The following is a 16,301-nucleotide window of genomic DNA, read 5'->3' as shown; positions in this document are numbered from 1 at the left end:
CAGATAACAATCTGGTTTGTAAGAAATCTTATTACTGAGGGATTCAGTTATTAAGTGCCTTTTTATCCAAGCAGTAGGTTGTCAAATTAGTTTACTGTATGTAGTTAACCGAAGACTGTTTTGTATATGTCTTGAGACATGACGTCCACCCCACTCCTCCAGCACTTCAGGATCCCAGTCTAGCTATTCCCTCCATCCTGCAGTTCTTTTCTTACCAGCCTTCGGTCCCTTCTTGGTATTCATCAGCCCCTCAATTTCTTTGATCTCTTTTTTTCACCCCTATCCTTCAAGTCCCCAAGCTTAGATGGGTCCTTTAACCACCTTTCTTTGAAAGCTTATATTTTCTGTCCTGAGCAGAGGGCTCAGATTGCTTAGCACCCTCTGTGATGCTGATCAGCTTCCTTTCTCACATTCCCCACACAGATGTCCCAGATCATTACCACCCCCCTCAAGCTTCGTGGCCTGCCCCTTCCCTCTCTCTGGCAGCAGATGACCTTGTTGCCTGCTGTTCAGACCCTAGAGCTCCTCAGCCCAGTTTCCTACTCTCCTAAATTATCACTACAGCTGCTGTGCTTCCTGTGGCTCAGAGAGGACTCACCCTCCTTTCTAGCTCCAACTTCATCAGCAGGACTTTAGAGTTCTTCCTTCTCTTCTGAGACTTTTCTCCAGCCCTGGGGAAGGAAAACAAAACCACTAAACTAAGATTTTAATATTATTTAAAGAAGTAATACATGCACCTGGTTTTTAAAATTCAAGTAGTATAAAAGAATATACAGAAGCAACTACTTGATGTGAGTTGCGTGTGTGTGTATTTTCTTCCAGAGATGATATGTGCATAAACAAGCATATGCATATGTACATTTCCCGCCCTTCCTCTTTCCTCCTCTGCTTTTATTTTAAAAACATTAATACTAGACACATGGTCTGTCTGGTCATTGCTTTTTAATATATCCCTCTGTCTTGGAAATCAGTTTATGTTGGTACTTCGGAACTGTCTAATTATTTTTTGGGAGGTCTGGGGGACAATGATCTTTTTTTACAATTTCTTTTTCAGTTACAGTTTACTTTCAATATATAGAACTGCCTCATTCTTTTGATGGATCCAGATTATGTCCTTGATTGTAAATACACCATGATTTAGTCCCCTATTGAAGGGTAGTTGTTTCTAATCTTTTGTTGTTTCAACTTGCTATATAGTATTTGACTACATGAATAAACTACAGTTTGTTCATTCATTCTACTGTTGGTGGACACTTGTGTAGTTTCTAGTTGGGAGCTATCATGAATAGTGCTTTTGTGGACACTTTTGTTTGGGTCTTCTGACGCACATATGTATACATTTTTTGTTGTGTATGTATAACCAGGAGTAGAATTTCTTGAGCATAGGGCATATAAGTGTTAAGCCTCTAGAGTGTTTGCCTCACTTTGTACTCCCATAAGAATGCTGGTTGTTCAAAATCCTTGCCAGTACTTGGTTTTTTTCTGTCTTTTCCATTTTAGCCATTCCAGCCACTACTATAAAGCAGTATTTCATTGTAGTTTTACTTTTTAGTTCCCTGATCACTTGTAATGCTGAGCAACATTTCATAAGTTTATTGGGTCTCCTCTTTTGTGACATGCCTGGTGAAATTTAGTTTTACATTTTTTAATTCTTTTTTTTTTTTTTTAATCTATTTGGCTAGCCAGTTGGTAACATTTCCCATCCTTCTGTCCCTTCCTTTCCCTTTATCCTTGTAAAAATATTTTCTTGGCTCTTCTCTTACCTGTGGTTTTTTTGTGTGTGTGTGTTCGTTTTTTAATAACAAGTGGGCTTTAAAATCAGTAACCCCAACTCTTCTAGGATTTTTAATGAATTTGCATGTAACTTATTTTATATGAGAAAAAAATTTCCATCTCAATTGGAAGATAATATTGTCATCCTTTCTAAGAAAGAAAAAAGTGATAAATACTAAGCCCTCCCAGGTTTTTTGCCTAACAGATTGGTTATCCCCATACTTAATACTAGTTTTTGTTTCATTTTTGGCAGGTGCTTAGTAAAGTGAAAATCTTTGAATATGCATTTAAGACCTACAGCGCCCTTTTAAAAAATATAAATGTTTTACAGGTTCTTGATCAATATGAACGAGAAGGATTTCATTTCTTAGCGAAGGTGTTTAATTCTTCACATTCCTTCTTAGAAGACTTGACAGGTCTTACATTGCTGCATCAAGAGACCCAAGCTGCTGAGGTAAGAATAAAACAAGTTTTATGTACTGAGAATTGATGTATTTGATGTTCAGATTTACAGAAAAGGAAGGGAGCAGTTAATTATTATTATTTTTTTCCCCTTAGAACAAACCCTCTGCAATTGCTAGATGCTGATGTGTGCAGGTTGTTGTATAATAAGTGTCAAATGCAAAAAAATTGTTGATAAAGGAAGTACAGGTTATTGATTCCTAAGCACCTGTTTCTTACTGAAAAACAGCATGCCAGTGGCCATTAGAGAGTTGGTTCTAATGTCCATACATCAAATGCAAGCCAAGGAAGACACTGGACTCTGACACCGTTCTTTAAAGAGAACATGCCTGGCTTTTATTTCACAATTTGATCAGTCTTAGGCCATTGAACCCTACCATGAAATAGCTTCTTCAGTTACAACCTAAGAGAGTTACGTTCAGCTTGTCAATTTGAATATTTTGCAGATCTTAATTTCCCATACCACCGCAATCATGTTTATTTGTTTTTTAAAGATGGGGATTAAAAAAATAGTTGTTTTGTTTTTTCCAAATGCTCACTGTTCTTAAAGAAGGGTATTACTGTAAGTGGTGTGGAGCTGTTTGCGTCACTTGGCAAAATGGACAGTTTCTCAAAATGGTTGAATGAGATTAAATCAACATCTTTCTACTCAGTTACCCAGGGGAAAAAGCTCTAAGGGAAAATGTGACCTATCATAGCATTTCCACAAGCTACATAAGAACCTTGAGTGCCTGCATACTGCACAGTTGCCATTAGTCCTATAGTCCGATTCTTTGATTACCTCCCCACTGCCACCCCTTCCTGATGTTGTATTGTCTCATCAGTAGGGGAGTCCCCAGTGGTTATGAGTAGATGATCAGGCCCAATACTAGACCAGTTGGTGGTGAAAAGGCTGCTGTTTGGAAGATTGGAGGTAGCACTGAGCATAGGAAAATCATGTGGAAATACCAGAGTCAAATCCTTTGAAATTTTCAGCAGATTTGGGTGAGAATTTTAAGCACACCAGAGACACAAGATAGTGCATCTCTAGTGCTAGACTTAGAACTGAAACTGGTTCTTCTTTAACTTGCTTTGGCTTTGGGGTCCTGGGCATTTAACAAATGTAGTCTTCCACTGATGACCAGTAGTTAGACCCACATCGAGTCTCTTAATTTCAGAAGGTGAATGGCATCTCTGCAGGACTTTAAGAGACTTTCATATCTTCCCCAGAATTTGGCCCAGGTTCCCAGAGAGGGTTCAGAGCTTTATGTTGATGTTAGCCATCATATTTTCTTTTGAGCAGCAGTATACTGCCAGATGATGAGGGGAAAATAACTTATAGGTCTTTTCAACCATACAATCATTTCACTAGTTGGTTGGGGAATTTTTCCAGCCAGCTAGAAATAATTCACATGCTTTTCTTTAGTTGGCATGAAGAGTTGAAACTTGAAATTGACCTCATATTTTCACTCTTTAAAACAGAGCAGATGTTAGAATAATGGGCACATTTCTTGATTAAACCTGGCTCTTTTGCATTTTAGTTGGTCAAACATTAATAGCCTTTTAAAAGACCCTGGAAGTTTAAGGCAGCAATAGTGACTAAACAGATGGTGGGGCAGGATGGGGCATGGATTCTCCTACAGGTCTGAGTTTTCTTCTTGAACTTTTTTTCTATTAAATTATATTTATAGTTTTGGAATCATAAGCCACACATCAAATTTTTGATTAGAGATGGTAAACTGGTTGGCCTATGAGCCAGATATGGCTTGCAGGTGTGTTTTGTTTGGCCTGCCCTATGTGTTAAATTCTGAATAAAGCCAACATTTTAAAATTATGAGTTTTACATAAAAATCAGAATTTTCCCATTTATAACTTCTTTGAAAAATCAAATCTGGCAACTTCAGGACTGCATTCCTAAATAGTGATGGTTAGGTGGAGCCAAGAAGCAAATTATATAGATAAATAATGTACTTGATATGAAATTTAAAGGTATAAAAAATATTCTGTGTGTAAAGGAAATCTACACCTTTCCCTTACCACCCAGTTTCCTTAGTGGAGATAAACACTGTTGTTAGTTTCTTGCCCAAAGGTATTTTTTTTACATATTATTTATATATTTATTTTTAATTTTTCAATTTCAGTTGACATTCAATATTATTTTATATTAGTTTCAGGTGTACAGCATAGTGGTTAGACAATTATATAATTTATGAGCTGATCCCCCCCCAATAATTTAGTATTCGCCTGGCACCATACATAGTTATTACAATATTATTGACTATATTCCCTGTGCTGTACTTTACATGCCCATGACTATTTTGTAACCACCAATCTGTACATCTCCATCCCTTGACCTTTTTCACCCAATCCCCAAAACCCCCTCCCATTCTGCAACCCTCAGTTTGTTCTCTGCATCTATGAGCCCGTTTCTGTTTTATTTATTTTGTTCTTTAGATTCCACATATAAACAAAATCATATGGTATTTGTCTTTCTCTGTCTAACTTGTTTCACTTAGTATGATAACTCTCTAGGTTCATCCATGTCATCACAAGTGGTAAGATTCTATTCTTTTCTATGACTAAGTAATATTCTATTGTATGTATGTACTACATCTTTACCCACTCATCTGTGGGTTGCTTCCATATCTTGACTATTGTAAATAATGCTGCAATGAACATAGGGGTGCATATATCTTTTTGAATTAGTGTTTTGGGTTTCTTTGGATTTATACCCAGAAGTGAAATTGCTGGGTCATAATGTAGTTCTCTTTTTTATTTTGCTAAGGTAACTCCATACTGTTTTACACAGCAGCTGCACCAAAGTGCAGTCCGACCAACAGTGAACGAGGATTCCCTTTTTTCCACATCCTCAGCAACACTTGTTTGTTGATTTATTGATGGTGGCCATTCTCACAGATGTGAGGTGATATCTCATTGTGGTTTTAATTTGCATTTCTCTGATGATTAGTGATGTTGAGTATCTTTTCATATGTCGATTGGCCATCTATATGTCCTCTTTGGAGAAGTACCTGTTCAGGTCTTCTGCCCATTTTTTAATTGGATCATTTGTTTGTTTTGATGCTGAGTTGTATGAGTTCTTTATAAACTTTGGACATTAACCCCTTATCAGATGTCTCATCAGCAAATATCTTCTCCCATTCAGTAGGTTGTCTTTTCTAGTTTGACATAGTCTTATTTTTTAATGTCTTCTTTTGTTTCCCTTACTCGAACAGATATATGAGAAGAAATATTGCTAACAAAAATATCAAAGATTTTACTGCCTGTGTTTTCTTCTAGGAGTTTTATGCTTTCTGGTCTTACAATTAGGACTTTAATCTATTTTGAGTTTATGGTGTAACAAAATGGTCTAGTTTTTTGGTGTTTTTTTTTTTGCACATTATCTGTCCAATTGTCACAGCACCATTTATTGAGTAGACTGTCTTTACCCCGTTGTATGTTCTTGCCTCCTTTGCCATAGATTAATTGACCATATAGGCATGGGTTTATTTCTGGGCTTTCTATTCTGTCCCCAAAGGTATTCTTTAGGTGATGTTCTCCATTTAGATGATGCTTTTCAGTTGATGATCCTTGTAGGTATTGGTATTTGCAGCCCCTATCTTAGAACAGGATCGTTACTTTTCTTAAAAAGCTCTAAATAGGGCTGTGTTTTAAGATAATGCTCACCAAAGGACCTTATAACAACAAAAATCATCCTACCTACATTAATTTATATTACTGTGAAAATGTGTGTATAAATAAATAAATAGGTATGTCAAAAAATATATACATATCTGTGTAAAGATAGTGTTTTGATTTATGTATTTGATTCCCAGTGCATTTGCATTGTTCAGTGATAAAAATGCAAAATTCTGCATCCCATATAGAAAGGTCTCAACTTATTTATTTTAACAATGGAATGAAGAATGCCCAATTAATTCTCATCTTAGGCTAACTGTTTTCATGCATCAACATTGGAATTGCAAACAAAAGATTCAACCAGATAATTATGTGTGACAGTAGCATTTTATACATTAATTATAAAATATACATTTGTACAGATACTGTTTTTAAAAAGAGAATTACTGAACATCTTTTGAAAATAGCAAGGCAGTGTGCTAGTGAGCAAATACAGAAGTTAATGAGATGAGCTCATGGTCTAGTGCGAGAAACAGAGACATAAATAGGGCACTCTAATATCATTAAAAATGTTCTGGTCATTTATATATTAAGTGCTGAGAGAGCAGTTACTGCTGCCTGAGGGGTGGGGGGGAAGGAGGGATTAAGGAAGTCAAGGAAAGCTTCACACAGAAGGAAACAAATATTCCAGTTAGGTTTTTAAAATTATTTTAATTGAGGAATAATTGACATACAACATTATATTAGTTTCTAGTGTTCACTGTAATTAATGATTTGCTATTTGTACATATTGCAAAACAATCACCACAGTAAATGTAGTTAATATCCATCACTCGTTAGTTTTAAAGGATAAGTAAGCTATCTTTTAAAATAAAAGTTGGATTTGGGCAGGGAAAGGTTAGGGGGAGGACATTCTAGGCTGAATAAATGTCTCAGAGGCCAAGTCTTTAGTGTGTTACTCAGAATCATGAGCGTGTAGCTGGAGCCAGAGTTTCCTGAAATCAGATAAGGTTGTTTTTTTATTAATAACAGCTTTATTGAGTTATAATTCACATACTATGAAATTCACCCTTTTAAAGTGTACAGTTCAGTGGGTTTTTTAGTATATTCACAGAGTTGTGCTATTATTACTACTAAGTTTAGAACATTTTCATCACACCCAAAAGAAACTCTGTACCATTAAACAGTCACTCCTCATTCCCCCCTCATCCTAGGCCTGGCAACCACTACTCTACTTTCTGTCTCTATAGAGTTGCCTATTCTGGACATGTCACGTAAATGGAATCTCATAATATGTGACCTTTTGTATCTGGCATCTTTAACTTAGCATGATGTTCTCAAGGTTCATCCATGTTGGGGCAAGATAATTCTTTTTTAATTAGAGGAAAAAAACTTTTGGTGCTATTAATCTTTCCCATCTCTCTTGAATACCTGTGGTCTGTCTCCCAAAATATAGACCCTTTATGGAAGATTGCATAGCTGATCCTACTAGAGACTACAAATCCATTTATTTTCATAGAAAGGGGCACAGAGATAATGGATTGGAAGATATATTTAAGACAGAATCATCCAGATCTAATGCAACCCAGTTTTTTTGTACCCATCCTCCTTTCATCATCCAAAAATAATTGCCATTATTTTAGTCTAGGTTACTAGTATGATAATAGTGCTGTTGAGATTACCAGACAAATCACCAGGTTGGTTTGTGTTGCAGGAGAGCTTGAAGCACAAGGTGCAGAGTAGGGTCTCATTGTGGTGGAGTGGGTTGCCACACTTACAAAGATGAGTTTGTTTTGGGTAATGATGATTTTGAGGTAATGGAATAAATGAGTGAAAATGACTGGATGGTATTAGAGATAGGATGGAGATACAACTTAGAAAAAGAAGCAGAACTGGTAGATTGATTTTGCAGATAAAGAAAAGTATCCTGTTTCATTTAGTGAAGTGAGGAGAAGCTGCCGAGCTAAGATGCAATAAAAATATTTAAGTGACAAATGTGTGTGGTAGATTTTTAACTCGAGTTGAGTCGTAGATTAAAAAATTAAAAATGTCCCTGGTCAGTGTGGCGCAGTTGTTTGAACATTGTCTCATGCACCAAGGGGTCTCCAGTTCAGTTCCCAGTCAGGGAACATGCCCAGATTGCAGGTCCAGAAGGGGGTGTGCAGGAGGCAGCCGATCAATGTTTCTCTCCCTTCCTCTCCCTTCCTCTCTCTAAAAATCAATAAAAACATATAACAATAAAAAAAAATTATTTAAAAATTTAAAAGACCTCATAAATGTTTTTTCTTATATTTCATTAATTTGGAGTCTTGGACAGAGCTCTCTTTGTCTATAGTCCATCTTGCTGCCAAATTATAGTTCCATTCTACCCATGAGGTATTAGAAAGCCTCACAGAGGAAATGGCCCACTCAGCTTTTTACTCTCTCAAAATGTTGCCATCTGAATAGGGAATTTCTGACCATTGGCATGAAGTTCTGACCATTACTTTCAAGACCTGTAGGGAGAATGGGTTTTGGATATATGGAGATTGAGGCCAGTTTCCTGTTGTTCCTAGACATCTGTTTATCCCAGTTGGACCCAAAGAAAATGGCCTTAAAGTTGATGAAGCACAAGATATCCAAGTTATGGAGCTGGTGAAGTACTCACCAAATACTCTTCAAATTGCTGAATTTGTTGTAGAAAGAGTCTAAATAAAATGTGAATAACTTAGCCATGTTTTCATAAAATTTGCTGTGACTTGCCTTCTTAGGGTTATTTATCATCAACTATCAGTTTTCATGTACTGATTTCATTCCAACTGTGGATTCAGTGTTGTGCTGTGGGAAATGCCAAATAATTTTCAAGCTCCATCTAACTAGAGAGAAAAGACTGATTCATAAGAGAATTAACAAAACAAGCTGTATTGGTATATCCTTGAAAAACTGAAATTCCAAAATCCCATAACCCAGCTTTCCTGAAATACTTTATTCTCATTCTTGACAGTTTGTAAGTTCCATGATTTCAGGAATAATTTTAGGCTATGTTTCCTTCTCTTGTCTTGACTATATTATGAGTATTTGATGATGTATCATACAGTTATGTTTTCAGGATTATAGTTACAGCACTCTTTTAATATAATTGTAGAATTAGGGACTAATGAATGATCATTTAAAAAGAAAGGTTAGCACCAACTTTAACATAGGATTTAAATCATGAACAGGCTGTCATAAATGAACAGGGCTAAGCTGGTGGGTTGATTCTGAATTAAAACTCAGATTCTGACTCATCTACTACAGAACTCAGAATTCTAGAAAATAAAGTGCCCATTTCTCTGAGAGCAGGAGTCATAAGAAAACATTATAGTCATGTGATATGACTTCATTGGCCTGACAATTTACTATTCAGCGAAGTAAATAATGCAATTAACAAATGTTTCTGCTAGGCCTTTTGCACTTACTCTGAGTTTTTGGCCTCTTCCACTCACAGCTGGTTTTGATTTGGTTCCTGTGGATTATTTGTTTTGTTTTGTTTTGTATTTAACAACAGTCAGATATTTATGTACAGCTTCATCAAGAGCCTCTGATGACAAATAGCCTTTGGAGGCCAGTAGAAGCTGTGGGAAACCCCATGTCGGCACTTAGCCCTGTTTCCAATGGAGAGGCATTGCTCTGGAGACTGACCTAGCCTGCCCACGAATCCAGTTCTCTTTTCCCAGGGCCTTCTGCTAGCCCACGTCCAACCTGCACTGGCCCATCCTCAGACTGTATCCTCTCTTGATTTTTCCTTATGAAGCAACAGTCAAGACACAGCCTTGGCCTTCTCTCCTAAGAGAGGGGGAAAAGGCAGAAACAGCAGGCAGAAAGCCATTTAATTCTCAAATTGGAAACTAGAGACTATTTTTTGAAATAAGGCTTGGCCGTATCCCTTTAGAACTCACTTTATAAAATGAGTCCCTTTTATTTGCTGTCAGAATTATCTACATGGGTTTGAAATGTTTAGATAAGTTGGTATTAGGGAAGGATCCAATTGGAGCATAGACAATGAAGTCTGGGCAGAGTTCCCCACTCTTAAGGAGTCTTGGATGGTATAATCCACTTGGAGATCTATAGGAGAGAGAAGGGGAGAATCATAAATGCTAAAAGCAGCATTAAAACAGCAACTATTAAGAAATAGAACATGGGAACTGCATCCTCCTTAAATTTTTGTTCCTGTTCTGCTAGTGTTCTCATGAGTACTTGGGTGAATAAACATTTTGTGTGTCAGTTTCCCCATTTACAATAAGGGGATTGAACCATATATGAAATCCTTTTTAGTTCTCATAATTCAGTGATTTTGATTCATATATACCCAGTATGACCAAGAAGTAAAAAGATGACTAATTCTTATATAAAAAAAATGCTCTAAAGTGATTGGAGTGATTACTTTTTGTACATTTTATAAATATTCTCTTGTATCTATCATATCTGGCTGCCATTCCTAGAAACACTTTTGGTCACATTCTTTTGAGATTTAGAACTACTTTGGGTCTTAAAAGAACATTTCTCATACTGTGTATTTGTTGGTTGTATAGCAGTATATGTAAATACAAAATGGTGTAATCCAGCCAACTGACCTCATGCTCCAGACTTGGCACCCAGGACTTTGGGCTTCTTCATAATCTCAAATCTCCCCTCATCATAATTGAGTATGTTCATAAAACATACTACTCATGACCTCTTGGTGCAGGTTCTAAAGATGAATTTCAAAACCCCCATGTTTTAAGTAATGGCAGTATCCTTAGATGTTGAATGTATAGTATATGAAGAGCTCTTTAAAAATCAGCCATATTACACTAAAACACACAGAGTAAATGAGTAGCCTGAACTCTGACCTGATGAGAAGGCCTGAGTTCATATTCCTACTCTAACAAATGGCCAAGACTACTGTGTTCAAATGTGTGGGTTTTACAGGACAGGCCCATGTACAGTGGCCCTATGTGAGACCCTGGGTCAATTCTTTAATTTCATTGAGCTTCATTTCTTCATTTGTAGAATGGGGTCAATAATTCCTACTTTTCACCATTACTGTGAGCATTAAATAAGAAATAATCTTTTAAAAGAAAAGACAGAAAAATTAACTACATCAAAAACTTCCTATTTCAAATAGTTTTTTGCAAATCATATATTTGATAAGGGACTGGTATCCACAATATATAAGGATCTCTTGCAACGCAACAATAAAAAACATATAACCCAATTTTAAAATGGGCAATGGATTTAAAAGTTATACAAATATCCAATAAGTACATGAAAAGATGCTCAACATCATTAACCATCTGGGAAATGCAAGCCAAACCACTGTGAGGTGCCACTTCATACTCACTAAGATGACTACAATAAAAAAGACAAGCCCTGGCCAGGTAGCTTAGTTGGTTAGAGCATCACCCCAAAACACCAAGGTTGCAGGTTCAGGCCCTGGTCAGGGCACATACAAGAATCAAATGATGAACGCACAAATAAGTGGGACAATAAATCGATGTTTCCCTCTCCCTCTCCCTCTCCCTCTCCCTCTCCCTCTCCCTCTCCCTCTCCCTCTCCCTCTCCCTCTCCCTCTCCCTCTCTCTCTTTCTCTTTCTCTCTCTCCTTTCCTCTCTCTCTCCCTAAAAATCAATCAATAAATAAAAAATAAGATAATCAGTGTTGACGAGGATGCAAAGAAATTGGAACCCTTGTACGCTGTTGGTGGGAAGGTAAAATGGCGCAGTCACTTCAGAAAACAGTCTGGCAGTTCCTTAAAAAGTTTAACAGAGTCACCAGAAATTCTACTTCTAGGTATATAACCAAGATAAATGAAAACACATGTTCATACAAAAACTATTATACCAATGTTCATAACAGGTTGTTTATTCATAATAGCCAAAAAATAGAAATAACCCAGAGGCCCATCAACTGGTGAATGGATCAACTATTAGAAAATAGTGGTGTATCATTTGGCACCAAAAAGGAAAGAACTACTGATACATCCTGCAACATGTATGAACCCTGCTAAGTGAAAGAAGCCTGTCACAAAAGGCCACATGTTACAGGATTTCATATATAAGAAATGTCCAGAATTTAAAAATCCATAGAGTCTGAAAGCGGATTAATAGGTTGCCAGGGAGTGGGAGTGGGAAATGGGGGGAAATGAGGAGTGACTGCTTAGGGATAAGGGCTTCTTTTTGAGGTGAAGAAATGTTCTAGTTTTGGATTGTGGTAATGGTTGGACAACTGTGAACATACTAAAATCGTTGAATTATACACACTTTAGATGAGTGAATTGTAGGGTATGTGAATTATATCTCAATAAAGATTTAAAAAAGAAAGCCTGTAGCCTGATGCACACAGTTGGGACTCTCTGTCCCTCCTCCTCTCCTTGTTTGCCTCTGAGGGCACTGTGACAGGCTGTTGGAGCATGTTAATGTATTGTTTGTGAGATTGAACTTTGTGTAGAAGTGACAGTGATTTTCTTCCATTTTTATTGTGCCTTGATGTGCAAAGCCTTAGTCTCTGCTCACCATTTAACCCTTTCTTGTGGTATGGATAGCCAGTAACTGCTGGAGCACTGAGGGAGAAGGGAGAATATGGAAGGGCCCACTGGCCAAATGCCTCCCTCCCTGGTGGGCTTTCTGGAAGGAGAGAGAAAGTCAAAATGTCAGCTCCAGCCCCAGAGACCTCTCATAGAGTGGTTCGGGGAAGATAAGAGTGCTTTGATATCCATTATTGTAAGTTGAAGCAGGTATTTCGAAGATCCAAACCCCAACCTGGATCTCAATTTAAAAAATTTCCCTCTTGCCCTGGCTGGTTGGCTCAGTTCGTTGAAACATCATCTGGTACACCAAAAGGTTGTGGGTTCGATTTCCAGTCAGGGCACATTCCTAGGTTGAAAGTTCAATCCCCAGTCGGGGTGCATTCAGGAGGCAACCCCATCAATGGTTTTCTCACATCAATGTTTCTCTCTCTCTCTGCCCCCCCCCACTTCCTCGTTCACTAAAAATCAATAAAAACAGCCTCGAGTGAGAATTTTTTTTTAATTCCCTCTTTATCACAGGATTTCCCCCCCTGACTCTTTATTTTAAAAATTCTTGAACATACATAAGACTTTAAAGAAAAATACAATAAAATCCCCATGATGTACCTTCCACTTGGATTCAACAATTAACATTTTGTCACACCTAATTTCTCCCCCCACACATACCATATCACATACACACTCAGACATTTTCCATTTTCCTGAACCATTTGAAAGCAAGTTTTGTATACAGTGACACCTCAACCCTAACTTTTTAGCAAAAATCTGCCAAGAATACTTTTTTTTTATGTAAACAGAATACCATTGTTGTCACAGAGCAACAAACAATAATTCCATAATACCTAAATCCGGTACATATTCTAATTTTCCTAGTACACAGGATTTTAAAGGCAACTTTTAAACCATTGTTTTTTCTCAAGTTTGCAACTTTATAAAGTTTTTTTAAATAATAATTAAGCATCAGTCACTTGGCATATAAACTTGAGCATATCTGTTAAGCTATGACACCCTCATCTCTAAATAGGGAGACTTGGTTATCCTGCTAGGCAGTATACCCCAGAAATCCTGCTGGCAGGTCTCTTCCAGGTGAGGTTATCTCCAGGTATCACATGGGCATCCTGGCTGTTTTCCATATTTTGAAAAGCCTAACAAAAATAAAACATTTATGACATGAGATTACATTGACCAACAAAACCATCAAGTTGGTTTTTTTGTTTTCTGAATTCTGTTGTTTCAAATAAAATGGAATACTGGTTAGCTTGACCCATTCAGAAGCTCTGATTGGTAGCTATGTATGCCTTTGAATTAGAAAAACAATAAAATAAAGTAGTGCCTTTTGTTGGCTAGGAGGGGTTTTTGGAGATAAAGTCCTGTGAGAAAATGGAGATTAGGAAGTGGAGAGCCCTGGCCCTGATTTCCTGACGGCATCAGCAGTGGAGGGTCCTGGGGAGGTGTTCTTGCAGTTTGCCCTGTGACCATTATTCTAGGGGCTGTATTTTTACAGCTGACCCTTCTCACTTGCAATCATAACAGCTGCCATGTGTTGAATTTGGGGGTTGTCCATGTTTTGATATTGTAAAATTAAATTGATTTCTTGGTTCTGAAATCTTAGTGTTGCTTCATCTTGCTTTTCAAATAGCTGTGGGAGAGCAGGGAGGGAAGGGAATATGAAATATTCTAAGATGTATATTTTTAAAATTAAATACTTTTCAGGTTTAATCATGGCTTCTATCAGTCAACAAATACTTATTGACCCCTTGCCAATTTCATGGTAGTATGGGGATTCAAAAAGGTATAAGCCAGGCCTTCAGGAGACAGGGGAGTAGAAGGGAAAAGTAACTGAGGCTGCAGGGCAATGGATGTGCAGAGAGCTGGATACATGGTACAGTGAGTCCTGCAGGATTTTAGGAGCATCAGATGCAGAAAAAAGACACCAGGCAAGAGTTGGATTTTGAACTGGGCCTCCAAGGTTGGAACTCAAAAGTGTAGGAGAAGAGAGAAGGCATTCCAGAATAGCGCATGACATGGAAGCGTCCAAGATCTCTGATGAAAAGTACCATGAGGGGTATAGCAACCAATATTGATTACGTTATCTATAATTTTCATGCAGCTTTTGTACCTAGCCTTTGGATGCCCACAATAATCTTCTGAGGTGGCTACTACCCCGTGGATGAGACTGTCAAGGCTCAGGGAAGTGAGTTGATTTGCTAAGTTGACTGGACATTTTTAAACTTAGCTGTGCTCAGTATTTATCTACATCTTGAGGTTTACTTCATAAGCCTGGGATGTGTTCTACTTTATAGAGGGTACCTCTATTTCAGAACGAGTAGTTTAACAAAGCCCTTTTGCTTTTTGTCTGTTTCCTTTCACCTGTGTTCTTGGATAGCATGGTTTATTTCACTGTATTATCCCGGGGCCTGGTCAGCCAGCATCACTATGCTTTCTTACTGCTTGAAGAGTAGACTGGCTTCTAATAAAATCTGTGGGAATGAGGTTTTAACTTTGTGATTCCATCTCCAGACTTACCTATGGGGAAAAGAGCAGGTAAAAGATAACTTCTTTCTTCCTGGCCTTTACTTTTCCCTCAATTGTAAAGGGAAATTGAGAGCTTGCCTTTACTTGCCTTTATTCAGCTGTGTGGGGGGGGAAATTCAGTGCTAAAGTAGAAGTATTTATATCTTATTGTTGCAGAACAAAATCATCGAGTTCCTAATTATAAATATAGCACAACACTGTGAGTTAATTTGTTTTTAATTTTGCTACTAAACTTAGGCCTTTGTGTCTATTTTACCTTAATTTTCCTTGGAAGAGGCCATACCTAATTCTCCTTAGCAGTTTATTAAAAGGAAAGAAACTTGGCTTTTAAAAGATTTTTTAAAATATTTTATTTTTATAAAAGATACACACATATAATATTTATGTTATTCTTTGTCTAAAGCTCATCATTGAATTGATGTTTTAAAGCACCAATTCAGTATCAACTCTTTAGAAATAACTATTTCAAGTTTCTATACCCCAATACTTATTGGTATATTTATACTCTACTCCCTTCTTCCCTTTTCTCTTTCTTTCAACAATGACCTATAGAAATAAAACTTTATTTTCCAATACCATGAAAGTTAGACTAAATAATATTAAGCCTAGCTCCCTTCAGCCCTTAGCATCATGGGTCTAGAAACAGAGTATTCTCATGGACGGAGCATAGGGTTTGGGTTCTGAAGAGTAGGGGTCTTGCCACTTAATTACATCACTTCCTCTTGCCTGGGCTTAATTTTTTTTTTTTTTTTAATATATCTTTATTGATTTCAGAGAGCAGAAGGGAGAGAGAGAGATAGAAACATCAATGATGAGAGAGTCATTGATCAGCTGCAGCCCGCAACCCGGGCATGTGCCCTGACCGGGAATCGAACCCCGATCTCCTGGATCCTAGGTCGATGCTCAACTGCTGAGCCACGCCCAGTCGGGCTAGGCTTCATCTTTAAAAAGAGATAATACCTAACCTACAATGTTGCTGTTACAGTGTGCTTTGAAATCTTTTAGAAGTATAATGCAAACATTAGCTTTTATAAGCTAAATATAAATGAACCAAATGGAAAACTGCCATAGCTTTTTAAACATAAATTTTTCTTGAACATAAATATCTTAAATTAAACTTTCAACAATCATTAACCATTAAAATGGTAATTCACATTAGATTGATATGATTTGAGTGTAAAAGAGATTAGCAACGGGTAGTTTTGTTGTAGAAGAACCTATAAAAACCTATTTAATCCTAGTCAAGGTATAAGAATGCACATTAACTTTCAAATAAATCTGGGTAAGACTTCCTAATATGAAATAATTGCAACTTTTTGATTAAACCGTGATTTTGAAAAGGTCATTCTTATCTGTTCTGAAATTAACTCCTCAAAAGGACAACTGAACG

The 16,301-nt window shown here is 37.2% G+C and overlaps 1 protein-coding gene across 1 annotated transcript in view; it reads left to right on the top strand.

Annotated features, from left to right (window-relative positions):
* ATG7 (autophagy related 7) overlaps nucleotides 1-16,301 on the top strand; it is a 217,036-nt gene that overhangs the window by 115,140 nt on the left and 85,595 nt on the right. The window contains exon 18 of the mRNA XM_016209928.2: nucleotides 2,105-2,227. Coding sequence (XP_016065414.1) covers nucleotides 2,105-2,227 — 123 coding nt within the window. The remainder of the gene's footprint in view (nucleotides 1-2,104; nucleotides 2,228-16,301) is intronic.

The sequence above is a fragment of the Miniopterus natalensis genome, chromosome 15 (genome assembly GCF_054644295.1).
Source record: "Miniopterus natalensis isolate mMinNat1 chromosome 15, mMinNat1.hap1, whole genome shotgun sequence".
Lineage (NCBI taxonomy): Eukaryota > Metazoa > Chordata > Mammalia > Chiroptera > Miniopteridae > Miniopterus > Miniopterus natalensis.
Note: the sequence above shows the minus strand (reverse complement) of the source record. Positions and strands in the feature narration are given on the sequence as shown.